The sequence below is a fragment of the Marmota monax genome, unplaced genomic scaffold, assembly GCF_021218885.2.
Source record: "Marmota monax isolate L192 unplaced genomic scaffold, Marmota_monax_Labrador192_F-V1.1 WCK01_AAM20220418_F8-fsc00038, whole genome shotgun sequence".
NCBI lineage: Eukaryota > Metazoa > Chordata > Mammalia > Rodentia > Sciuridae > Marmota > Marmota monax.
Genome location: NW_026692498.1, coordinates 13,157,437 through 13,180,590, shown reverse-complemented (window position 1 = coordinate 13,180,590; position 23,154 = coordinate 13,157,437). Strand labels below are relative to the sequence as shown.

General features: G+C 38.3%; 1 protein-coding gene across 1 annotated transcript; it reads right to left on the bottom strand.

Moving 5' to 3' along the window:
- Nucleotides 1-1,888: 1,888 nt before the first annotated feature.
- LOC124093291 (glycine N-acyltransferase-like protein Keg1) lies at nucleotides 1,889-19,878 on the bottom strand. The gene is made up of 6 exons (XM_046445688.2): nucleotides 19,238-19,878; nucleotides 12,830-12,940; nucleotides 9,486-9,593; nucleotides 7,524-7,650; nucleotides 5,566-5,737; nucleotides 1,889-2,972 (listed from the first exon to the last, which is right to left on the bottom strand). The coding sequence occupies exons 2-6, from the start codon at nucleotides 12,905-12,907 to the stop codon at nucleotides 2,570-2,572; spliced, it is 888 nt and encodes a 295-aa protein (XP_046301644.1). The 5' UTR covers nucleotides 12,908-12,940; nucleotides 19,238-19,878; the 3' UTR covers nucleotides 1,889-2,569.
- Between the last annotated feature and the right edge of the window lie 3,276 nt (nucleotides 19,879-23,154).

Genomic DNA, 23,154 nt, shown 5'->3' with positions numbered 1-23,154 from the left:
TCTCAGATGGAAATGAGAATCAATTGGTAGTTAGAAAATAGGTCATCCCAGTTACACCATTACAAAGAACATAGCTGCATCGTTTCCATGCTCTAGAGCTTTATGGAAGGCCAAATTTACAGGATATGATCTAAGATATGTGTGAAAGAAATGTCTGAATGGCAAAGCATTCAGGCTGTGGCATGGGTATATTTGCTATTAATGGCATTTACAGAGAGACTTGAGAGTGAAAGGGCACAGAGCAGAAAGATTTGGAAACTTTGCAGCCTGGCAAAGATGCATCTTTGGGAGAGGATGGCGTGGCCATACATCAGCCTCCTAAAGAGATCAACAGGAATGCTGAGAATCAGGACCATCTGGAAAAGCCCTTAAGGGTATATTAGAAATCTTTAAGGCTGCCCATTCCATCAGACGCCCAGAGGCCTTCTTGGACAAAGCTGTTCAGGAATTGAGTCCAGGCCACTTTCCATGGACTTGGGATTTTTTTCTCAGCTCACAGTCATGGTTCAAGTGGGCCCAGGTACAGCTCATGCCTGAAGTCCACCTTGGCAGCCACGGGATGCTGGTTTCGCAGGTATGCAGAAGGCAAGAGCTGTGGGGTCACAGCAGCTTTCACCGAAATTTCAAAGGAAAGTCTGGAAGGTCAGAAAGAGGTTTGACAAAGGACAGAGGTGGCTTCAGTGGGGCCAATGCCTAGTGGAGCCATGGCAGCGGAGTTGCAATGGAGATTCTCGAAAGAATTCCCAGCTCCCACCATTATTGGAATCTTGATTTATTTTAATTTGCTTAATAGACTTTTAAGAATTATTTATCTTTTAGGATGGTGCTGTTTAGGACCAGAGAATCAAAATCTTTATAAGGAAAACAAAATCTATAAATACAATTCGGAACATTTAAAATTACTTAATGAAAACTAAATTTATAAGTGAATCTACACACAACCTACAGGTTCTTAAAAGAAATTGTTAAAAGTTTCAGATTTGGGAGTAGAATAAGAAAGCCCCTATCAAAATGAACTTTTGAAAATGAATTTAAAGGAGTAGAAAGCATCCTTGTATTTTTATCCTCCTCTGGCAGCTTTAGCCTAGGGGAGAAAGTAGATATTCTGTCATTCACAGCAAACTGAGTGCAGACTTTGAAGAAATTCTTAAATAATTGCTTGGAGCCACAGGACCAATAGCCTCAGGCTTTAAGTTTTGGATTGGAGGAACTAATGGCCTACTCCCTGTTACAGGAGGCTTTCAATGCCTATATTTGCAGTGTTTTCAGATAACTTTATTTGACTGTTATCTGACGGATAATGCAAGCCAACATTCCCTACTGAGATTAAAGATATGGTTTCTGTAGGCTGGGAGTGATGGGATCTCTCTCCCTCTCTAGTGTTGTGGATTCTGTTGCTCCACATCAGGAGGCTCTCCTCTCTTTACATTCATATCATAAAGCCCTTCTTCTCTTAATGACTTCAGGACAGTTCTGGGGGGGCTGTTTTCGCTGGTGTTCAAGTGTGGAGGAATTGAGCTGTGAGGAACTCAAGTCCCAACTTGGTGAGGGTCTCTCTCTTTTCTCCTTTCAGTGGGTGTTATTTCTCTAGCACTGTTGGACAGTCTTCTAGGGAGACTCAGAGATGACTTTTCTGGTGACCTCCTTTATCAACCAGATTCCTACATGGCTCTTGCTTGCACTGCACAGGGTTCAGGTATCTCAAAGCAGTTTGCTGCTACCAGGTGGAACCCGGTCTCAATCCTGTACAAAGCCTCCCACAGGCCTGTGCCTGATAATAAATATCCATCTCCCTGGTCTGAGTCTTCTCACTTTCTCCTCTCCCTACATCCATATCCCCTCATGAATCATGCAGATTAAGCTTCCACAACCAAAGAATCAAATCATCTTTCTGTTTTTAGAATCTCTTTATTATGACAGAATCACGGAGGGTGGGGGATTAAGGAAGCTCAGCCTCTAGAAGCAATGTCAGATTACCCTTCCTGGGGTATGAATTGCAAAAGATAACTCATTGCAAAAGATATTAATACTCGTTGCAAAAATATTCTGAGTGTCTTCTTAATTATTCTCATTATTGCTTTGTGTATATTGTGCCTGTGTGTAATATATTTCATGCGTAATGTATTTGTGTATATTGTGCATGTCTGTAATATATTTCAAGGCCTAGGAAGTCTGGAAAAGAATGATTTTTCAAAAGACCTGTTCAGGAAACAGGCTATTCTCCAGCCAATAAAAGAAAAGCTATAGGAAGCCAGAGGGGGAAATCATAGAACCCACTTCCTGGCAAATGCACAAGGGTCCATGAGTTAGGAGAGCAACATAGAAACGCCTGCAGGGACCCTGAGAATGTGGGAGCTGAGTCAGCCTGGGAGTAGGGTACTGGTTCAATTTCATGCTGAGGAAGCAAAGCAAAGTTCATGAGGCATTTGAGGGCAGGGACCCCGGTTCTGCTGTTCATCACTCATCTCCATTTCTTCGAACTCACAGTCCACTCCATTACCCATTTACCCATCCTCTTCTCCAGCCACATGCAAAGCCACTCATTACTATCTTATGTCCAGGGCCACTTTCACAGAGGCACATAGTTCCACTGGTTCCAGTCACAGGGCATGGGGATATTACCCAGCCTGAGGGTCACTCGTTGTGTGATGTGGTTGGCCTTGTCCACATGAGCATACATGGGGAAGCCAAGTTTTCCCAGAGTCTGGATCTGGCATCTGGCGATGTGATAAAGGAGACTTTGACCTCGGTACTCAGGCACAGTAGCTCCTATTCGCAGCTCTCCAGTCTGGTCCATCATGGTCCAGCTCACAGGGGTCCCCTCAGGCCCCAGCAGACAGAAGCTGGGGAAGGTCCGGATGCAGCGCTCAATGAATCTCTGACTTCTTTCATTGCCACCAAAATACCAGAATTTATTCACCAAGGCAGCATGGGTAATATCCAGGGTTGAGTGTTTAAACATCTGTTGGTCGCTATTGAGAACAAGGGAAAAGACCAATCCTTATTGTCACACACATTGTGAAACATTTCGTTTCCCCTCAAATTGTCCTGAGAGGCAAACAGAAGCCTATCTAAAGTCATAGCCAGGCTGCTGGTTCCTGTCAAAACTGCTTGTGTGGCTTGGCTTGATCAGTTAATCTCTCACTTTCTCCTTTTTCTCATCTGGTGACTAGAGATGATAAACACGCCTCCTTAGAAAATCACCATTAGGCTTCAATGAGCCAGTGTTTATTGGTGATTAGATCCAGCACCAGGCAGATAAAAATTATTTACAGTGTTTCATTTGGTTTTGTCTATAACCCTGCAAGGTAGTTAGCTCAGGTGTGATTATCCCCATTTGACATAGAAAAGTGGCATAGAAAATTTGCTAGCAAGCAGGAAAGTCTCTGTTTAGAATTGTGGAACCTTAGAATGTTGGTGTCTGAGGACCTTGGCTATTGTGTTGAACAAATGAGAAAGTGTAGTCCCGAGAAGGACACCATGTTATAGAACATATAAGTCTGAAGATTTCTACAGTGTGTAAAGGGGCCAGGGGAACATGCTGGAAAGAGCCCTGGATGAGGGACTAGAAGATCTATTCTCAAGCTCCAGTTATGTCCTTCACCGTCCACACCAGTTATGTCCTTCACCGTCCACATCGTGAGCAACCACTCCATCATCAGCACCTGCTTTCCATGGAGAAAATGAAAGTTATGCCTCCTTCCTGTCTATCTCAAAGGGTCACGAGGATCCTTTGAGACTTTAGACATGGAGGTGCTTTATCGGTTGTAATGTCCTTTACTAAGTGAGTAAAACTTTTCCTGACACAAAAGCTCAGAAGGCCATAGGGCTGAGCATCTCGAGATCAAATCTCCACTCAAAACTTTTAATTCTATTCTCGATTACACTAAAAATTCAGTGGGAAAGAATAGATGATTTGTTCAAATTATTCTTATTGGAACCCATTTGTTTCATGAAGTGAATTCATTAAACATACTAAGCACCCACTATATGCCAGGTACTATATGAGCTGATGAGAATCTATCAGTGAACAACAGAGGGTGAGATTCCTGCTCCTATAAGATTTGCAATATTGTTGGGGTAGGATTTAAACAGCAAATAAGTAAACTAGCTAATATTAAATAATCATAAGCACAACGAAGAAAACAAAACTGGGTCACGTGTGCAGAGTAACTGGGAAGTGACTTGACTAACGGGGGTGGGGAGAGCGGTGAATAGTCTTGGATAACGAAAGAAATCCTGGGTGTAAATATTGGGTGGGTGAGAGAGAGACATTTCAGAGAGAAGAGCTAATTCAAAGGGCCTGAGCTTGTGATGATCAAGTAGGAAGAGTTCAATAAAAATTACAGGAGACCATTATTATGAACTAAGTTTTGCACTGGGCTCCACAGATCAGATTAAAAACCAAAAATATGATCACTAGTACTAAAGTTCCAGGTCACCAAACCTAGAACAAATTGTTATCTGATCTCAGGGGAGAGAGAGAGTAGTAACCACCAATTTTTCATACAGCTGGATTTCAATGGCTTTAATATTTACAAAAAGTCACCTGATGTTAACCAGTCAGATATTTTTCTATTGTTTTGTCTCCCTATGCCTACCTTACAAGGAAAACAATTTTGAAATGAGCCAATCTGCTTTTTGTTCTTTGTTTCTGCTTTCTTGAAATCTTCTCTGTCTAGAAAACCAACCTCTTCAGTCTACCCCATTGGAACACTTACTCTGTTTTGTAGAACAAGAGGTTGCTCGATTCCAGAACCACAAATAAAGGTCAATTAATATCTTTAAACTAAATTTTTTTGTTGCAATTTTATTTTTTGACAAGAGGTAGGCCAGGGTTGTTGGAGGAAATAAACAAGAGGAGATCTCTGAAAGGAAATGGATACCGGCTCTTACAGGGCTGAGAAAGAGTTCAGAAGTATTTCAAGATGAGATGGAAAGTATTGGGAATCTTTTAAGCAGGAGAGGCACGTGGTTTTATTTAAATTTTAAAAAGATGACTTAGGCTACTTTGCAGAAAACAGATCCCAAGGGGGTCAGAACAAAAGCTGGGAGAGAAGTTGGAAAGGATAGCAGGTTAAATGGTAGTCCCTCAAAAAGGTACCTTCACCTGGCACTTGTGCATGTGATCTTGTTTACAAAAATCATCTTTGAAGATATAAGGATCCTTAAGTTGAGAATCTCAATATGAAATTGTCCTGATTATCCTGTGGATTATCAATCCAATGGCAAGTGTCCTTAGACAAAAGAGGAGAAGACACACAGAGGAGAATGCCAAGTGACAGTGATTGTTTCGTGACCACAGCGATGCAACATCTAGACAGAGGCATCAGAAGTTGGTGGAGGAAAGGAAGGACTCTCTTCTGTGGACCTGAGAGGGGGAATGGCCCTGCTCACACCTTGATTTGGGACTTCTAGATTTCATAGCCATGAGAGAATGAAATTCTGTTGTTTGAAGCCCCTTCCAGTTTGTGTTAATATTTTTGCCAGTCCTGGAACCCTAACACAGGAGACAACTTCAGTGGTGACAACTGAATGGTGCAGCTTGGCTCCTATCAGACTTACAGGGACTTGGATTTGTCACCATCGGGAGATGCGTTCTTTCCATCCAGCAGCGAAGGAGCCAGTTTCTTTGCTGTGTCATGTACCATGTAGAGAAAGCATTGTGTGTGCTTGACTTGGCCCGAATGAATGGCTACAAGGTTTTTTATCACCTTATCCAGGCTGGCCTGTAAGCCTAGATGGGGGAAAGCAAGGCATCATATGAGATTTCATCCTCCATTAATGTTTGGGAAAAACGGCCCAAAGGAGTCGGAAGGTATGTGGACAGAATTAACAAATCACCTGTTCAGTCATGATATAGGCGTTAGATGAAAACAGTTACATCACTCCCATATATTTTAAAATTTAAAATTAGCATAATATCACAGGTCTTGAATACATCACGGGACAATAAAGGTGACCAAAGGAGATGAGGTGTAGAGATATTAACTAAAATTTACTGGTCAATTTCTAGGCACCGTGCAATAGATTGTTGCTATAATGGTCCCAGATTATTCCTACCTAACTAATCTGATTGTCTCTCTGAAATGACTTTGAACATAGCCAGTTAATACGGCTTAGCCAATGGAATGAGAGCAAATGTGATTTAGTAAGAAGCTTTACAATGTTGTCTTTTGGCCCCTCACTACCTGTAATGGTTAATTTGAATTGTCAAATTGATTAAGAGATGCCAAGGATGAAGAGGATTATGGGTGTGTTGATAAGGGTGTGTCCAGGAATGATTGGCATGTGGGAGACCCAACTGAAATGGAGACCCTCTCTAAGCGTGGGCAGCACCCACCAATAGGATGATGTCTTGGATGGAATAAAAGTTGGAAGAACAAGGAAGCAGAAGCAGATGCAAGCTCCATTCTTCTTCAACGGGTTCTTGATTACTGCTGGGATTCTCTGAGGATGTCCGACTCTCGCTTTTTCACTCTTGCAAAGTAGATTCTCCAGAAACCTTTGGTCTCACTAAGATCCCTCTTTTCTGGAGCTTCAGCCTCTTGGACTGTGCAGCCACTGGTTCTTCCCATTATGGACTATCCAGCTTCTGGGCATGAAGCCAACTTAATAAGTCTGCTTTTTATACTTCCTGTTGATTCGGTTCCCCTAGAGAACCCTGACTAATACAGTACCCTTTTAACTTTACGTGTTACCCAGACTATTTCTATCACTGTAGTAAAAAAACAGTGCAAACAAAGCTAGTGTCACAGGCAGGCTTGGGACCATGAATAACCTGGTCCTACCAGCTCATGGATGACCCTCCAGCTGACTATGGCCACACGGTGACTCTAAGTGAGACTAGTGAACAACCTAGTTGAACCTAGCCCAAAGTGCTAACTCCCACAATTGTGAGCTAATAAATGATGGTGGCCTTAAATTGCTACTTTGAGAAGGTCTGAAAAATCTAACTGCTAAGCATTTCCCAGTCAAGGTCTCATTTAACCCTCAAGGACTCTATTTTTCAGTTTTATTTTATACTCAATAAATATTTTATGTTAATATTTTATGCATAAGGAAACTGACTCACAGAGAGGTTGTTACTTACCTTACATCATTCAGCTAATAACAGCACCAGCAAGGCTGCAGTCTTGATAATCTGACTCCAGAGAGCATATTCTTACTTACCAAGATACTCCTTTGTGAATTTGACAGTGTGAAAAAACAGAAACGGAACAAAAGAAGTTTTGCTCCCATCCCCATGTTCTTTAATAGGTCCTGGACACTCCGGAGAGTAAATCATGAGTCCTTAGCTCCTAGGAAAACGTATTACTCAAAATTTCCTTTTTAAACATTATATGCTGCATCAACCCGTTTCACTAAGGAGGGAGTGGCTTCAGGAATGGACAGAAGAATGAGTGTCTGGATCCTGGAGGAAAGATACTGTGGTGTGCAAGGTGCTTATTCAAAATAAAAAGTGACCCCACAAGTGTATTCAGGCAGGAGATTCCAGCAGCCAGCACAATTCCAGTTCTTACTTTGAATCTGCAAGTGTTGCTTCCAGTTGATGACTTCCGGTGAGCTAAGGAATTCCTGACAGTTCTTGGGATCCTTGGAATAGATCTGGTAAGTATTAGTGTAGTGATCAAGGTCATTTGTCATTTCCTGTTGGGGTTAAGAAAAGAAGAATCAGCCAAAATGTTTGTAGTTGATGATTGTCAGTACTCCCTTATATTATGATATTTTAAAATACAAAAATTAGCATTTTTTTGCCTTTACTTATAAATTTTTTAGGATCAAGTCAAGGACTCCCTTATACAGTTAAAAATGAAAAATATCCTAACTCTACTGTTGCTTTGAAAGTTCAAAGTAATCAAATCAAAACCATTTTCGTATACCTCCATAAAACTCATGTAGAAGAGCTAAAATAACAGCCGAGAAGAAAGAAAAATCTCTAGTTAAAAGAATAAGTTTTGCTTTGGACTATGCACATGTCCTTATTATAATTCATATAGATAACAGGGTAGATTAGACATCTATAAATGATAAAACCAAATAAAAAGATATTGAACTCAATATGCCTTCTTTAAAAAAAGAAAAGACATTGTTAAACAAACTCCAAGTCCATCAAGCAAATGAACAACTGCATTCATAAACATAGATATTCAAACACATCTAGCAAATTTATTGAAACCAGGATAGGATTATTTGAATATGAAGGAACAGAAAAAAGAAAAAAATTACTTCAACCAGTGTAGCCTCATTTATAAGTCCTTTTAATCTTCCAATATCAAGAAATATTAAACAAAAATACACTTGCTATTCAGCTATAACACCATGGATCACACAAGCAATTTTCCTGCCTTCCCTTAAAAGTTTTTAAAAATTTGTGTTCAACACTGTGTTTTAGTAAAAATTTCACTAGGAAGCAACTCTGACTCTCTCCCTGTAACATCTACCTCAGGTAGTACTTTTTCTTCTGCTTTGTTTCACTGACTTCACTGTGGACACTCGGTTACAAGGCAGTCCTGCATCTCAGTAGGAAGAGCCTTTCAGTGAGAGTTTGTGATTTAGTATGAATGAGTTGGTATGATTCCAGGACTGGTGGTTTTCAAACACAGGAAATATTTTTCACCTTAGGCTAACAATTGAAAATGAAATTAGGATCTGATTTATTACAATATAGAAATCTAGCCTAGGAAATGCTCTCTCTCTCTCTTTTTTAATCATACAATGTATTTTAATAAAAAGCTTTACTTCTCAAATCGTCAGTAGCAGCAGCTTCTCCAACTGATTAAATTTACTACATCTTTTTTTTTAATTTATTTTTTAAAATTTTAATTTGTTAGATATGACAGCAGACTGTATTGCAATTCATATTACACATTCAGAGCACAACTTTCATATCTCTGGTTGTACACAAAGTAGAGTCACACCATTTGTGTCTTCATACATGTACTTAGGATAATGATGTCTATCTCATTCCACGTCTTTTCTACCCCATGCCCACTCTCTTCGTCTCCCTCCCCTTTGCCCTATCTAGAGTTCATCTAGTTTTCCCATTCACTTCTACCCTCCCCACCCCATTATGAATCAGCATCCTTAAATCAGAGAAAACATATGGCATTTGGTTCTTTGGGATTGGCTAACTTTACTTAGCATTATATTTTCCAACTCCATCCATTTACTTGCAAACGCCATGATTTTATTCTCTTTGGGGGACTGGCTTGTAAACAAAATAAAATAATGAAGAAGGATGAAAGTGAATCACAGACTTTCTCCCTGTGCTACTACTGTGTTTTGTTTATTACCTCTGTCTGCCCATTTCACACCAGGGTGAATTTGTTTAGGAGCTTCTGTTCTCCAGCGTGTGAGCTTCTTGAGTTGGCATCACTATAGTTCCTTTCTGTTTCCCTGGGGTCTACCCTATTGCCAGGCTCCTGGTACACATATGGCAGACATGAACACAGAGCCATATTCATTCTCACTGGGCAACTTACCTGTTCCTCAGGACGAATAACCAGAGTATTAAAATCAGGCCATTTGTCCACCAGGGCCTTAAGCTTGAATGGGTTCCCCTGGTTTATGTGGAAGACAGTTCCATACACCTACACATTTCAACAAAATAGGAGTATCAGCACGTTACACAGAGATAGTGAAGAGCATGTGTTTGACCAGAAGGAGGCTTGCTTCTTCTATGAAGTCATGAATTTTTTTAAGATTGGAAGGTACCTAACATATGTCTCTGTCAAATGGCTCTTTGGTTCTACTTGTTTGCTTGAATAAAAATATCTTTAAAAGATATCCATATAGTAAAATACGACCAATATATACATGGTCATTGTAACTCCACACCATGTACAACCACAAAAATGGTAAGTTTTACTCTATGTATGTATGGTATGTCAAAATATCTATCTACAAAATACTATGTGTCAAAATACATGCTCACAAAATATATTAGTGAGACAAGGACTCACTAATTTCCTTGGATCAAGGAAATTTTGATCCAATTTCCACAAGGATCCTTCCTGTAGCCCTTTTATAATCAATTCTGTTACTTCTCTACTCCTCACCTACTCCTCACCCACTGGTGACCATTAACCTATGCTCCATTTCTGCAATTTTTTCACTTCAAGAATTTTATATAAGTGGAATCAGTGCAAACTTTTGGAACTGACTTTTCCCATAAGCTTTTGGGATTGGCTTAATTCATCTAGAGAATTATGCAAGTATCAACAGTGGATTTCTATTTATTGCTCTGTATTTGTGCAGAGTATGGATGTATCATAGTTTGTTTAATCCTTCACCCACTGGAGAACATCTGGGTTGTTTCCAGTTTTTGCTATTTTAAATCAAGCTCTTATAGACATTCATGTATTTATGTTTGTGTGAATATTAACTTGCATTTCTCTGGGGCAAAGTCTCAGGAGTGTAATTGCTGGCTGCATAATAGTTACATGTTTAGTTTTTAAAGAAATTTGCAAACCCTTTTTCTGGTATGGCTGTACCATTTCAAATTTCCATTAGCAACAAATTAGTGATCCATTTTCTCTGAATTCTTGGCCAGAATTTGGGATTTGGACTCCTGTTTTGCTCAAATGAGAGTTGAAATGGGCTAAGGGGAATTGAAATGGACTGTGTGAATTCTATTTCTAGCCACAGCTGGGCAAGTTATTCAAGTTCTTGCTGCCTTAAACCCATCCTGTTCAACATGGGGAGAACAGCAATATCCTTTTCCTGGGAGTGTTTTTTAAGTTCATATGAATTCATAAATAAAGTCTAGTGGATGGTATATGGTAATGCCAAGTAAGAGCTTGCTGTTGTTACCACTGCTTCTGTCCCTTGGGTCCCAGTTGGCTCTGGCGCTGGCCTGTTCTGAATAAATTTAGCTCTAATTTTAATTGGAAGAAAGAGATTTTTTTAAATAAGTTACTACTTTCATAATTGACCAAATGTTAGAAAATGTAAAATAAGTAAAAGGTGCATAATCAAACCCTTTTGCAACAAATTTGTTGCATTGTATAATCATTTCTAGGTCTCCCTCTTTTATTTATTTATTTTTATTTTTTCATTTTAATGAAATAAGATGTGACCTATTCCAAGAAAATACATGGTAGTTAGCTTCTCATCTGACACAAATATCTAAAAATTATTATGTACTTAAGTCAACCTTTTAAAGAAAAATCAGGAAATTTCCAGTGTCATTGTGAAAGATTCTTTGAAAGTAAACAATGACATTTGGGGGGGGGGGGCAGTGAGTGAACCCAGGGCCTTGTGCCAGCACTCTTCCAACTGAGCTATATCTCCAGCCCAATAGTGAAATTTTTTTGGTGTTGGTTTTTTGTTTTGTTTTGTTTGTTGTTTGTGTTTTGTTACTGGGGATTGAATTCAGGGGTGCTAACCACTGAGCCACATTCCCAGCCCTTTTTAATATTTTATTTAGAGATAGGGTCTCACTAAGATGCTTAAGGCCTCACTAACTTGCAAAGTTCACTGGCTTTGAACTTCCATCTTCCTGCCTCAGCCTCCCCAGCTGCTGGAATTACAGGTGTGCACTACTGAACCCCAGTATTTTTAGTTAGCAAAGATATATACGTATATATATGTATATATTGTGTTTAATATATATATAAATGGAAAGATTTTGACAAAATTGCAAAATATTAAATATGAAGAGAATAAACAAAATTTTTAAAACCAGATTTCCAACCAATAAATGTTAATTAGAATAATAGCAAACTTCTCTGTCAGAAAACAATTGAAATAATATCATCATAATGCAAGGGTAAAGACCTTTCATTCAAAGGTCTACTAGCAGATATATTTAAACCAGATAAACCTTCTGATTAGCTAAGAATGAGAGAAAATTGATAGCTTTTTAAAATTAATAAAATTAAAAACCTTTCCAAAATATGATCTGAAGGTGTATTTTTTATTGACATAGCCTCTGTTACTGTAGAATATAGTTTTGAATTTTCTGTTTACCTCATTACATTTTATGACCACAGGGACTTCAAATGATTGAAATTATTCAATATGGTTATATTATATGGGTAACAGTTTTGATCAATAGGCCTATTCTTTTTTAAATTCTAATTTGTTATGTATGACAGCAGAATGCATTACAATTCATAGTACACATATAGAGCACAAATTTTCATATCTCTGGTTGTATACAAAGTAGAGTCACACCATTTGTGTCTTCATACTTGTACTTAGGGTAATCTGTCCATCTCATTCTACTATCTTTTCTACCCCCATACACCCTTCCTTCCTCTTCCACCCCTTTGCCTTATCTTTAGTTCATCTAATCCTCCAATGCTCCTCTCCCCCACTATGAATCAGTATTCTTAAATCAGAGAAAACATTTGGCATTTGGTTTTTTGGGGATTGGCTAACTTCACTTAGCATTATATTCTCCAACTCCAGCCATTTACCTGCAAATGCCCTGATTTTATTCTCTTTTAATGCTGAATAGTATTCCATTGTATATATATGCACATTTTCATTAATTATTCATCAACTGAAGGGCATCTAGGTTTTGGTTTCACCATTTAGCTATTGAGAATTGTGCTGCTGTAAACATTGATGTGGCTGTGTCCATGTAGTATGCGTAGCAATATATTTTTTTTAATATTGACTTCACCTTAGTGAAACCTGTTTCCTCTTCTTGGATGTGAGTGTAATGTGGATCCCTTCAAAGGGGTGATATGAACTTCCTGAGGTACAACACAAGTGCATTCCTGACACTGCGTAGGTGCTCAGTAAAAGCTGTGTTCTTTCCCACCTCTGTCATCATAAGATGCAGCTCTCTGTTTCCCAGAGAATGTCCCACTCTCACCTTTAAGGACTCAGGGAGGTGCTTCAGCAAGGACTTCTCCAACAGCTGCAGCATCTGTGGACCCTGCAAGTGGAGCATCTTGGCAGGAATCTTAGCCTCAAGAGACAGCAACTACAACAAGAAAAGTCACGAATGGGAAAATGCTTATTGCCATCTGTCTGGACTGCCACAACAGAGTACCACAAACAGGATGGTTTATAAACAACAGGAACTCATTTATTACACTTCAGGATCCCTGGAAGCCCAAGACAAAGACCCAAGTGGATTCAGTGTCTGGTGAGTACCTGCTTTCTGGCACCTTCTAGCTGTGTCATGCCATGGCTAAAGGGACAAATTAGCTCTCAGGGGTTTCTCTTAAAAGGACACTAAACCCTTATAAGAGACACAATTCATGTTCATGAGGGCCTTACCTAAAGGTCCCCAGTTCCTAATACTATAAACTTGGAGGACAGCTTTCAACATATGAATGTGGGGGATACACAGACTTTCAGACCATGGCAATGCTAAACCAACAGGTTCTAGATCCACACAACTTTACCTGAAACTTAGTAAGTCACAGTAAGATGAATCTTCCCATTTTTAAAATGACTGCCTTGAGATAAGTGATAGTCACTTTATTTATTTATTTATATTTGTTCTAATTAGTTATACATGACAGCAGAATGATTTCAAATCATTGTACACATACGGAGCACAACTTTTCATTTCTCTGGTTGTATACAGTGTACAGTCACATCATTCGTGTGCAATCATATATATACATAGGGTAATGATGTCCTTCTCATTCCACCATATTTCCCACTCCCATGCTCCTCCCCTTCCCTTACTCCCCTCCACCCAATCCAAAGTCTCTCTATTCTTCCCTTCCCTTGTAGCTCCCAACCCCCAATCTGGATCAGCATCCACATATCAGAGAAAAAATTCGGCCTTTGGTCTTTTGGGATTGGTTTACTTCATTTAGTATGATGTTCTCTAACTCCATCCATTTACCTGGAAATACCATAATTTTATTCCCTTTCAATGATGAGTAATATTCCATTGTGTCTAAGTACCACATTTTTTTTTATCCATTCATCTATTAAGGGCATCTAGGTTGCTTCCACAGTGTAGCTATTGTGAATTGAGCTGCTATATACATTGATGTGACTGCATTATGGTACAGTCACTTCAGATTCCTAGCTTTGCTGTGAAGCACAGGAGTTTGAAAAAGCACCATGAAGGTTCTGAGGTTCCAATTCTTAGAAGGCCGATGAGACAAGAATATCAAGTTCTGGACTCCTATTGAACCTAAGACCTTGTTCAGGGCCTTTTATTGGTGTTACTTAACCAAAATCCTCATCAACCCACAAAGAAGGATGAGATTGGCCAAAAGCTAAGGGCTCTCTTCCTGAAATTTTTTTCCTTTTCACTTTTTTATGCTATTGTAAATTTCACCCATAAAGGTACATTTACTTTAACTAACATTTAAAAAAATATTCAGGTGAATCTTTTGGGATTAAGTTGCTTTTCTCCAATATGTGTTTTTGGCATCTTTATCAAGGATCAGATGATTGTAGGATGTGGGTTTGTCTTTGTGCCTTATATTCTGTAGCACTCATCTATGTGTCTGTTTTTATGTCAGTATCATGCAGTTTTTGTTACTATAGCTATGTAGTATAATTTGAAGTCAGGTATTGTGAAGCCTTCAGCTTTAATTTCTTAACTTAGAATTGCTTTTGGCTGTTCTGGGTCTTTAATTCTTTCAAATGAATTTTAGGACTGATTTTTTCCCTAGTTCTATGAAGAAGGTCATTGTTACTTTGATGGGGTAAGCAAATATTTTGAGATAGGATTTTGCCAAATTGTCCAGGTTGGCCTCAACTTGCAATCCTCAATCTTTGGAATCCTTGGCTTCCTTCTCTATATAAGCTGCGAGAAATTCCAATTAATGTTCAGTCAAAAATCAGTGCCACCAGTGACCTGGAAAGCACCACAACAGAAAAAAACTGTTGAGTAACCTCTAGCCTTTGCTCTGTCCATGGGCCACACAGCTTAGGAAGACACAGAGAGAGGCTTTTATCAGCATAGGTTGTTATTATTCATTCTCCTCCTCCCCCACCTCAATCAAGTACTTTGGTGGGGAGGAAATTATTATTTAGACTTTTTTCTTTTTTCCTCTTTGTAATTTTTTTTTCTCTTTTTATTCATTTCTCCTTTTCATGTTTCTAGTTTCTTTTATTTGTTGTTCAATTTTTCAATTTTAAATTTTTTACCTTTTCGTTTTATTTCATTCCCCCGTTCTTTACTGTTGTTATTAATCTTATTTTTCAACACTTTTTTTTTTATAGTGCCAGAAACTAAGCTCGAGATTCACAAATATCGGATGGGTGCTCTGCCACTGAGCGACACGCCCAGTACACTTTGCTCTAGTCATGACCTACCCCTGCTTGAACACTGGCACACACTTCAACTGAAACACAGAAAGTCCAAGGGGCCAAATCTTGTCTTCAGTGGGCACAGCTAGGGGAGTCTGACCTCCCCCATAACTGTTTTTGAGGGCAGTCACACCCACAAAACCCTCAAAAACCTCAGGCAGAAATAACACGACTGTTGTAGCCACCATGCCTATAAGGGTCTTCCTCACGGGTCACTTTCACACCTTGTAGATTGTACATCACTGACCACTTTAGGTGAGTCATGATAAAGAGCAGTAGCTGTGGACCTGCCCTCACCTTCCCACATGAAACACAAGGAATTTCACCAATATCTAAATAGAGCATAAGAGCTTCAGGCCCTTAACTATAATTGGAATCTCTTTCAAGTAACAGAGTCAATATCAATAGAAAGAACAAAAACAATCAATAAACGAATGACTAGACCATACAAGATCTCTGGGAAACTATTAGAAGATCAAATGTCTGCATAATTGGCATATTTGATAGAGAAAAGCTACAGTCTGAGAGTACGGAAAACCTATCCAACTAAATCATATCAGAACATTTTTTTCAAATCTTGGGAAAGACATAAATATCCAAGTAAAAATGGCATTTGAACCCCAAATAGACATGACCAGAAAAGAACCTCTCCACAGCATGTTATAGTGAAATTGCCAAAAGTACAGGATACAGAAAAAAAAATTAAAATTTGTAAGGTAGAAGCAACAACTCACATTTAAAATCAAAACAATTAAACTAACAGCAAATTACGCAGCAGAAAATCTAAAGACCAGAAGGGAATGGAATGATGTATTTTGAGTCCTGAAAGAAAATAACCTCAGCCAAAATTGCTATATCCATAATTGGAGGAGAAATAATGACCTTCCAAGATAAGCATAAGCTAAGGAAATTCAAGAACCCCTGACTAGCATTACAAAAGATACTTGAAGAAACCTTGTAAGGAGAGAAAGAAAGATTAACACAATCAGAAGAGCACATGAAAAAAAAATAAATCCCACTAGAAATGTTGACACACAAATAATAAATAGGAAAGAATCCAATTTGTCAATGTACACCAAACTTTTAAGATAAGAAATGAACATAGAATATACAAAAAGGAAAAAGAAGGAAAAAAAAAAAACCAAATAACAGTAATAAGTTCACCTTCAATAATAACCCTGGATGTAAATGGTCTTAATCTCTACTTACACAGACTGGCTAAATGAATTTTAAAAATATGGTCCGAACAATGTGCTGCCTACAAGAAACTAACCCCAACTGCAATGACAAACAGACTGTGATAATCAGTTTCATGTCATTGGGACCAAATGCCTGAAAAGAAAAACCTAGAGGACAGAAAGTTTATTTTGGCTCATGATTTGAAAGATTTAGTTCATAGTAGGTTGACTCCACTGCTTTGAGCTCAAGGTGAAGGAGCACATTATGGTGGAAGGACATGGGCGAGGCGAGCTGATCAGGACAGGGCGGCTGGAAACCACAGAGAGAGAGAGGGGAAGGGACACAGATGAACCCCTCTAGGGCACACCCCTAATGTGTGAGCATGACCCACTTCCTCCAGTCATGCCCCAACTGCTTAAAGTTACCACTTAGCCCATTCAAACTAGGATAAACTGATTAGGTTCCAGCTCCCACAATCCAATCTTCTCACCTCCAAACTTTCCTGCATTAACACAGGAGCTTTTGGGGGTTATCCAAACCATAACACAAGAGTGCAAGTGAGAAGACTGAAAATAGTATATTCCAAGCAAATGGAATTCAAAGCAAGCAGGAGAGGTTATTATTTCTGACAAAATAGACTTTCAGGCAAAAATCAGAAGAGACAAAGAAGGTACCATATATTCACTGAGAGAACAATTTATCAAGACAATACAGTGATCATAAATATATATGCACAAACCACTGTATATGCACACACATATATACATATACATCTATATGTGCATGTGTGTTGTAATTTTACAAAGCAAATACTACTAGATATGAAGGGAGATAGACCCCAATACAATAATAGTGTAAAACTTCAATACCTTACTATTACCAATAGAATCAGAACAAAAAGTCAACCAAGAAATATATGAGTTAAATTATACGGTAGATTAGATCAACTCAATAGACATCTACAGAACATCCCATCTAACAGCTGCAGATACACATTCTTTTCATCAGTACATGGGGTTTTTGCCCCAATAGACCATATATTAGGCCACAAAGCAAGTTTTATCAAATTGAAAACTATGAAGTATTTTCTTTTATCTTATCTGATCACAGTGGAATGAAACTATGAATCCACAGCAAGATAAATCTCAGAATTTATATAGACACATGGGTATGGATCAAGACACTACTGAATGAACAATGCATCATTGAGGAAATCAGAAGGGAAACAAAAATTCCTTGAATCAAACTGCAGGACACAGCAAAAGTAGTACTGTAGCAATGATGGCTACACCAGAGAGAGAGAGAGAGACAAAGAGAGGGGGGGGGAGAGGGGGAGAGAGAGGTGGGGGGTCAGGCGGGCAGAAGAGAGGGAGAGAGAAAGACATCTCAAGCAAATAATCTAATTATGCATCTCAAGATCTTAGAAAAACAAGAAATCAGTAGAACCTGAGCCAAAATCTGCAGAAGGAAAGACATAATAATAGAGCATAAATTTTAAAAAATAGAGATTAAAAGAATAACACAAAGAGTCAATGAAACAGAGAGTTGGTTCTTTGAAAGATAAAATTGACAAACTCTTAGCTAAACTAGCTTGAAGAGAGAGTAGAGTCAGATAAATAAAACAGTGGATGAAGAGAGAAATAGAAACCACTGAAATTCAAAGGATAATTAGGGAATATTTTGACAAACCATATGCCAATAAATTGTAAAATTTGGAAGAAATGAACAAATTTCTGGACATATAGGACCTACCAAAATTTAACCAAAAGGATATGAAAAACCTAAATAGGTCAACAAGTAATGAGATTGAAATAGTAAAAAAAAAAAAAAAAAAAAAAAAGTGTCCAAACAATTAAAAATTGAGGACTGAATGGATTCACTGCTAATTTCACCAGACTTTTAAAGAATTAACACCAATCCTCCTCAAGCTATTAAAGAGAAATTGAAGGAATCTTTCAAAACTCATTCAAACCCAGCATTAAATTACCAAAATCTGTTCAAGATACAACAAAAAACAGTAGGCAATGTCCCTGAGGAACAGAGATGCAAAAACTCTCAATAAAATATTGCAAGTGAATTCAACAACACAATAAAAAGATCATATACCATGATCAAGTTGCTTTCATGCCAGGAATGCAAAGATGTTAGACAAATGCAAATCAATAAACATAACACTGCAGATAAATAGAAACAAGGATAAAAATTGCATAATCATCTCAATACATGTAGAAATGGTCTTTAGTAAAATTCAACACCTCTTTATGATAAAAGCCCTGCATAAATTAAGTATAGAAGGATTAGGTATAGTGAATGCTATATAAGACAAACCCATAGCCTATATCATACTGAGTGGAAGAAAACAGCATTTCTTCTAAGATCAGAACTGAGACAAAGCTGTCTACTCTCACTACTCTTATTCAATATAGTACTAGAAATTCTAGCCAAAGCAACTAGGCAAGAGAAAGAAAGAAAGGGATATAAAGAAGAAGGACACCAAAGTATCCCAGTTTATTAAATTATATGATTCTATATATAGAAAATCCTAAAGATTCCATGAAAATAAATAAATAACTTAGAACTGATAAGCAAATTCAGTAAAGTAGCAGGATACAAAATCAAAATTCAAAACTCAGTAGCTTTTCTATGCACCAGTACTGAACTCTCTGAGAAAGAAATCAGGAAAGTTATCCCAATTACAGTAGTCACATAAGTGTAAAAGACCTAGAAATAAACCTAACTTAGGAAGTAAAAATCGCACAACCCTGAAGTAAGAAACTGGAGAGCAGCAGCTTTTCCTTGTTAGATGAATCCTTACCTGGAAAGCAGAGTCTACACAGCACGATTCTCAGGAACAAACTAGAAGCCGCAGACTTTTCCAGACTGTGGCATTCTCCGAATTCTGATGCATAAAATCAGCTCCTGCAGGGTGTGTTTTCGTAAAATTTCTACAGAAATCGCTAACCTGAAGATTTTTTGTGGACTTTGTTCTTCTAAGTTGAAAAAACAAAATGTTGGTTGGTGTGGGATTCAGGAGCATTGGCTCTTCCCCATAGGTCTTCTGTTCAGGGAGCTGATAATGCAAATTTAGTAAGCTGACTGTATGTCTCTCAGCCTTTCTTTCCACAACATCAGTTTTCTCTGTTCTGCTTCCAGAAGACAAGCAGGCCAGGGACTGGAAGAAAGATGGGATTGTAAGGTGACACACCTTTTCTCATTCCTCCCTTTTCTTTTACCAGCCACAGAAGCAAGATGGGAACCAGAGGCATTGGGGGAAATTATTTGCATAAAACCAAAGCTCCTTATTTATACATATGTAGAGCAGGAAACCTGCTATATGGACTGCCTGAAGGTTTCTCCATCATTTCCAGAAACTGTGCTCTCCCTGGCCTTTTGGTTATTCAATTAAATATCACAACAGTGATTCACCATAGGCAATTTTCAGTCACATGTTAATACCAAGGGAAGCGCAGCTCAGAGAGGTCAAATGCCTCTCTGTTGGACACATAAACTACTGAATGGTAGAGAGAAGACTTGATCTCAGAGCACTTTCATCCAAAGCACTCCCTACACTCACACTTGCGTCACTATCCTGAAACAAGAATTCACTTTCTTACCTGGAATGGATGAGATCATGGAACAGGATTTCAATTCCAAATCTATTGCAAAAAATAAACAAGAGGGGAGGTTAGTCACTGTCGTTATCTTTCAATGTGCCAATTCTTTTTTTGTTTTGTTTTCTAAAGCAGTTAATAATCTCTTTTGGGATTAAAGAGATATAATTTTTTTAAAAGCCACCAAGTCTGTATACTTTTATCTTAAAGTTGGGAGGTCAGATTACTAAATTAGTATTGCTATCAGTGACTCACAGCCTGACAGATGAGAAATTATATTCTTTTTTTTTTTAAGAGACAGAGAGAGAGAGAAAGTTTTAATATTTATTTATTTATTTATTTTTAGTTCTCGGGGGACACAACATCTTTGTTTGTATGTGGTGCTGAGGATCGAACCCGGGCCGCACGCATGCCAGGCAAGCGTACTACCGCTTGAGCCACATCCCCAGCCCCCAAAGAGATATTTTATTAGAAGAAGAGAGACCTAGCAAGCTCCATTGTGCCCACATACAATAGCTAGGCACAGTGTTCCAGAGGGTTTTCTCCATAGTCCCACGCAGCCCGAGTTCTATAACAGTGGTCAGCAAAAGGGCAGTATATTTCCACAAATGAAAGTTTCCTGGAAAATAGCCACACTACTTAGTTACATATTGTAGATGTTGTTGTTTCTCACTGAGATGCTTTGATTTATTTATAAGCCTAAAATATTTACCACCTAAATCTTAAAAAATCATTTTCCTACTCCTGCTCTGAAACATTAACTCTTAAACTTACAGCTTGTTATAAATTAACTTTTTTTTTCCTAAGAAAAAGAACTGTGAGACAGTGCCTCCACTAGAATTCACTTGCTTTGTCAGAGCTTCTGCCACATGAAGGGCTGATTCTCTGCAAATAGGTTGAGATTCTCTTATTTTCCTGATCTGGGACACCTGACCACTGCTCCTTCACTAATCCTCTCCACACTCTCCATGCTCCATTATAAATTGGAGGAAACTCCTCTGGGCTGGCCATATGAAGATCTGGATTCAGGAGTCTACTTCCCTTTTGTGTTGAACAAATCATTTAACTTCTCCAGGGTGGCTCCCCATCTCTGAGAAGAGATTTTTGTGTCTGACAATGTCTCGGTCCTTAAAATGTTTTTCTTGCTCTGACATGCTTTGATTCTATGATTATTTTTGTTCCTATGGAAAATGAGATAAATAATGGAAGTAGAACTTCCATCACTATTTGGTTTTAGACACAAACAGGCATAGGTATCTCAGGGAAGCTTCAACTTCTCTGCTGTAAGAGCTCTCAGTCTCAGAAAAACCACTGTCCTCAGGCAGAGCTGTGGTGCAGACAGGAACTGATAGAGGTGGCTCAGCAGAGTACCCTGCACATGGACTCTCAGATCAAATTCTCAGCATTACATTCAGAATTACCACACCTAATCTCTGTACTGCAGTTTTCTCATCTGTAGTTGGGTAAATAATGGTATCAACTATTGCTAGTATGAATCTGAAATTCTCTGAAGGAGCCACAACTGTATTAAAAATCCTGCAGACTATTTGATCTTGGTCAAGTAAAAAGAACATTGCAATCATGGAGACACAGAATATTACATGTCTAGAGCCAAAATGAACTTGGGATATCCTAGGCCTTTCAGAAAAATAGCCATTTATTTTTAACCTTTGTATGTGATCTAAAATTTTCCTGATAATTAAATCAACCTTGCAGAATATATTACAATGCTTATTTACATCTGCCAGATCACTAGACTCCACCAACCCTAAAGCTAAGAATGCTAAGACAATGTCTGAAACCCATAGAAGAGATTTCCCCACCTTTCTATAACCAGCCTACCTAACACACCCACCAGTGTGTTTATTGAATATATTGATTTGACTTACTTTGTTCTTTGGCTATAAAAATTTATATAATCCGTAGAACACATCATTCAGGGTAACTCGAGTCTGTGTTCCTGGGATGTGATCACTTATATTTGGTTCAGAATAAATTGTTTCTTTTTCCTTTAAAGCTAGATTGTTATTTTATTTTAATATTAAGATGTTTTTTTTTAAGGTTAGACAGGTTAACATGTGGAATACTTTGTTAAGTACCTGAAAAATAGAAAATATATATCAATGTTTCTTAAATGAGACAAAACAAACATGACACTGAATTAGGAAAGTTTCATACATGTGACTATGTCTGTTATGGTTTAGATATGAGGTGTGCCACAAAAGCTCATGTTTGAGACAATGCAAGAAGGTTTAGAGGTGAAATGATTAGGTTACGAGAGCATTAACCTAATTAGTGACAGGGATTGACTAGGTGGTAAGTGTAGGCAGATAGTGTGTAGCTGGAGTGGGTGGGTTGCTGGAGGCTTGCCTTTGGGGAATATACACTTGTCCCCCGTGAACCTAACTTAGTCTCTCTCTGCTCCCTGATTGTCATGTCCTGAGCTGCTCTTCTATGCCACACTCTTCTGCCCTGATGTTTGGCCTCACCTTGGGCCCAGAACAATGGATTTGGCCATCTATGGACTGAGACCTTTGAAACTATGAGCCCTAAATATACTTTTCCTCTTACATATTGTTCTTGTCAGTTGTTTTGGTCTCAGCAATGAAATAAAGCTGACTAAAACAGAGTCTCTCAATACTATTTCCTTATTGATCTGGATCAAGCCCATTCTGATGCCAATAAGACACAACAGAGAGAAGAATGTCAAAAAGAAGACACATTGTCCTACTCTACAGGCCTCTACCAATCCATGTGTACGGTTCCTGTAAACACTCTCATGAAATTTCTCCTTTATGTTGACTCAAGGTGGCCACCCTAACTAGTTTATTACACATTTTTTGGATATTGCTTCAGTGACAGTCATAAACAAGATTTTGACTTAACTTGAATATCTGATTCAAGAAAGAAAATTATGTTATAACATTACCAAAATATAGCCAGATGGCTTAACATATGTAATGTATCTTACAAGCATAGATAAAAATATTGTAGTAAGTTACCTCTGTTTTACCAGGGAACTAAATTAGGAGAGGAAGAAATAGTTTTCCTGTTTTTAAAAGTATAGGTCCCCATGTTGAATTTTACTGATTTTAAATGGTGTTAACCCATGTATATTATT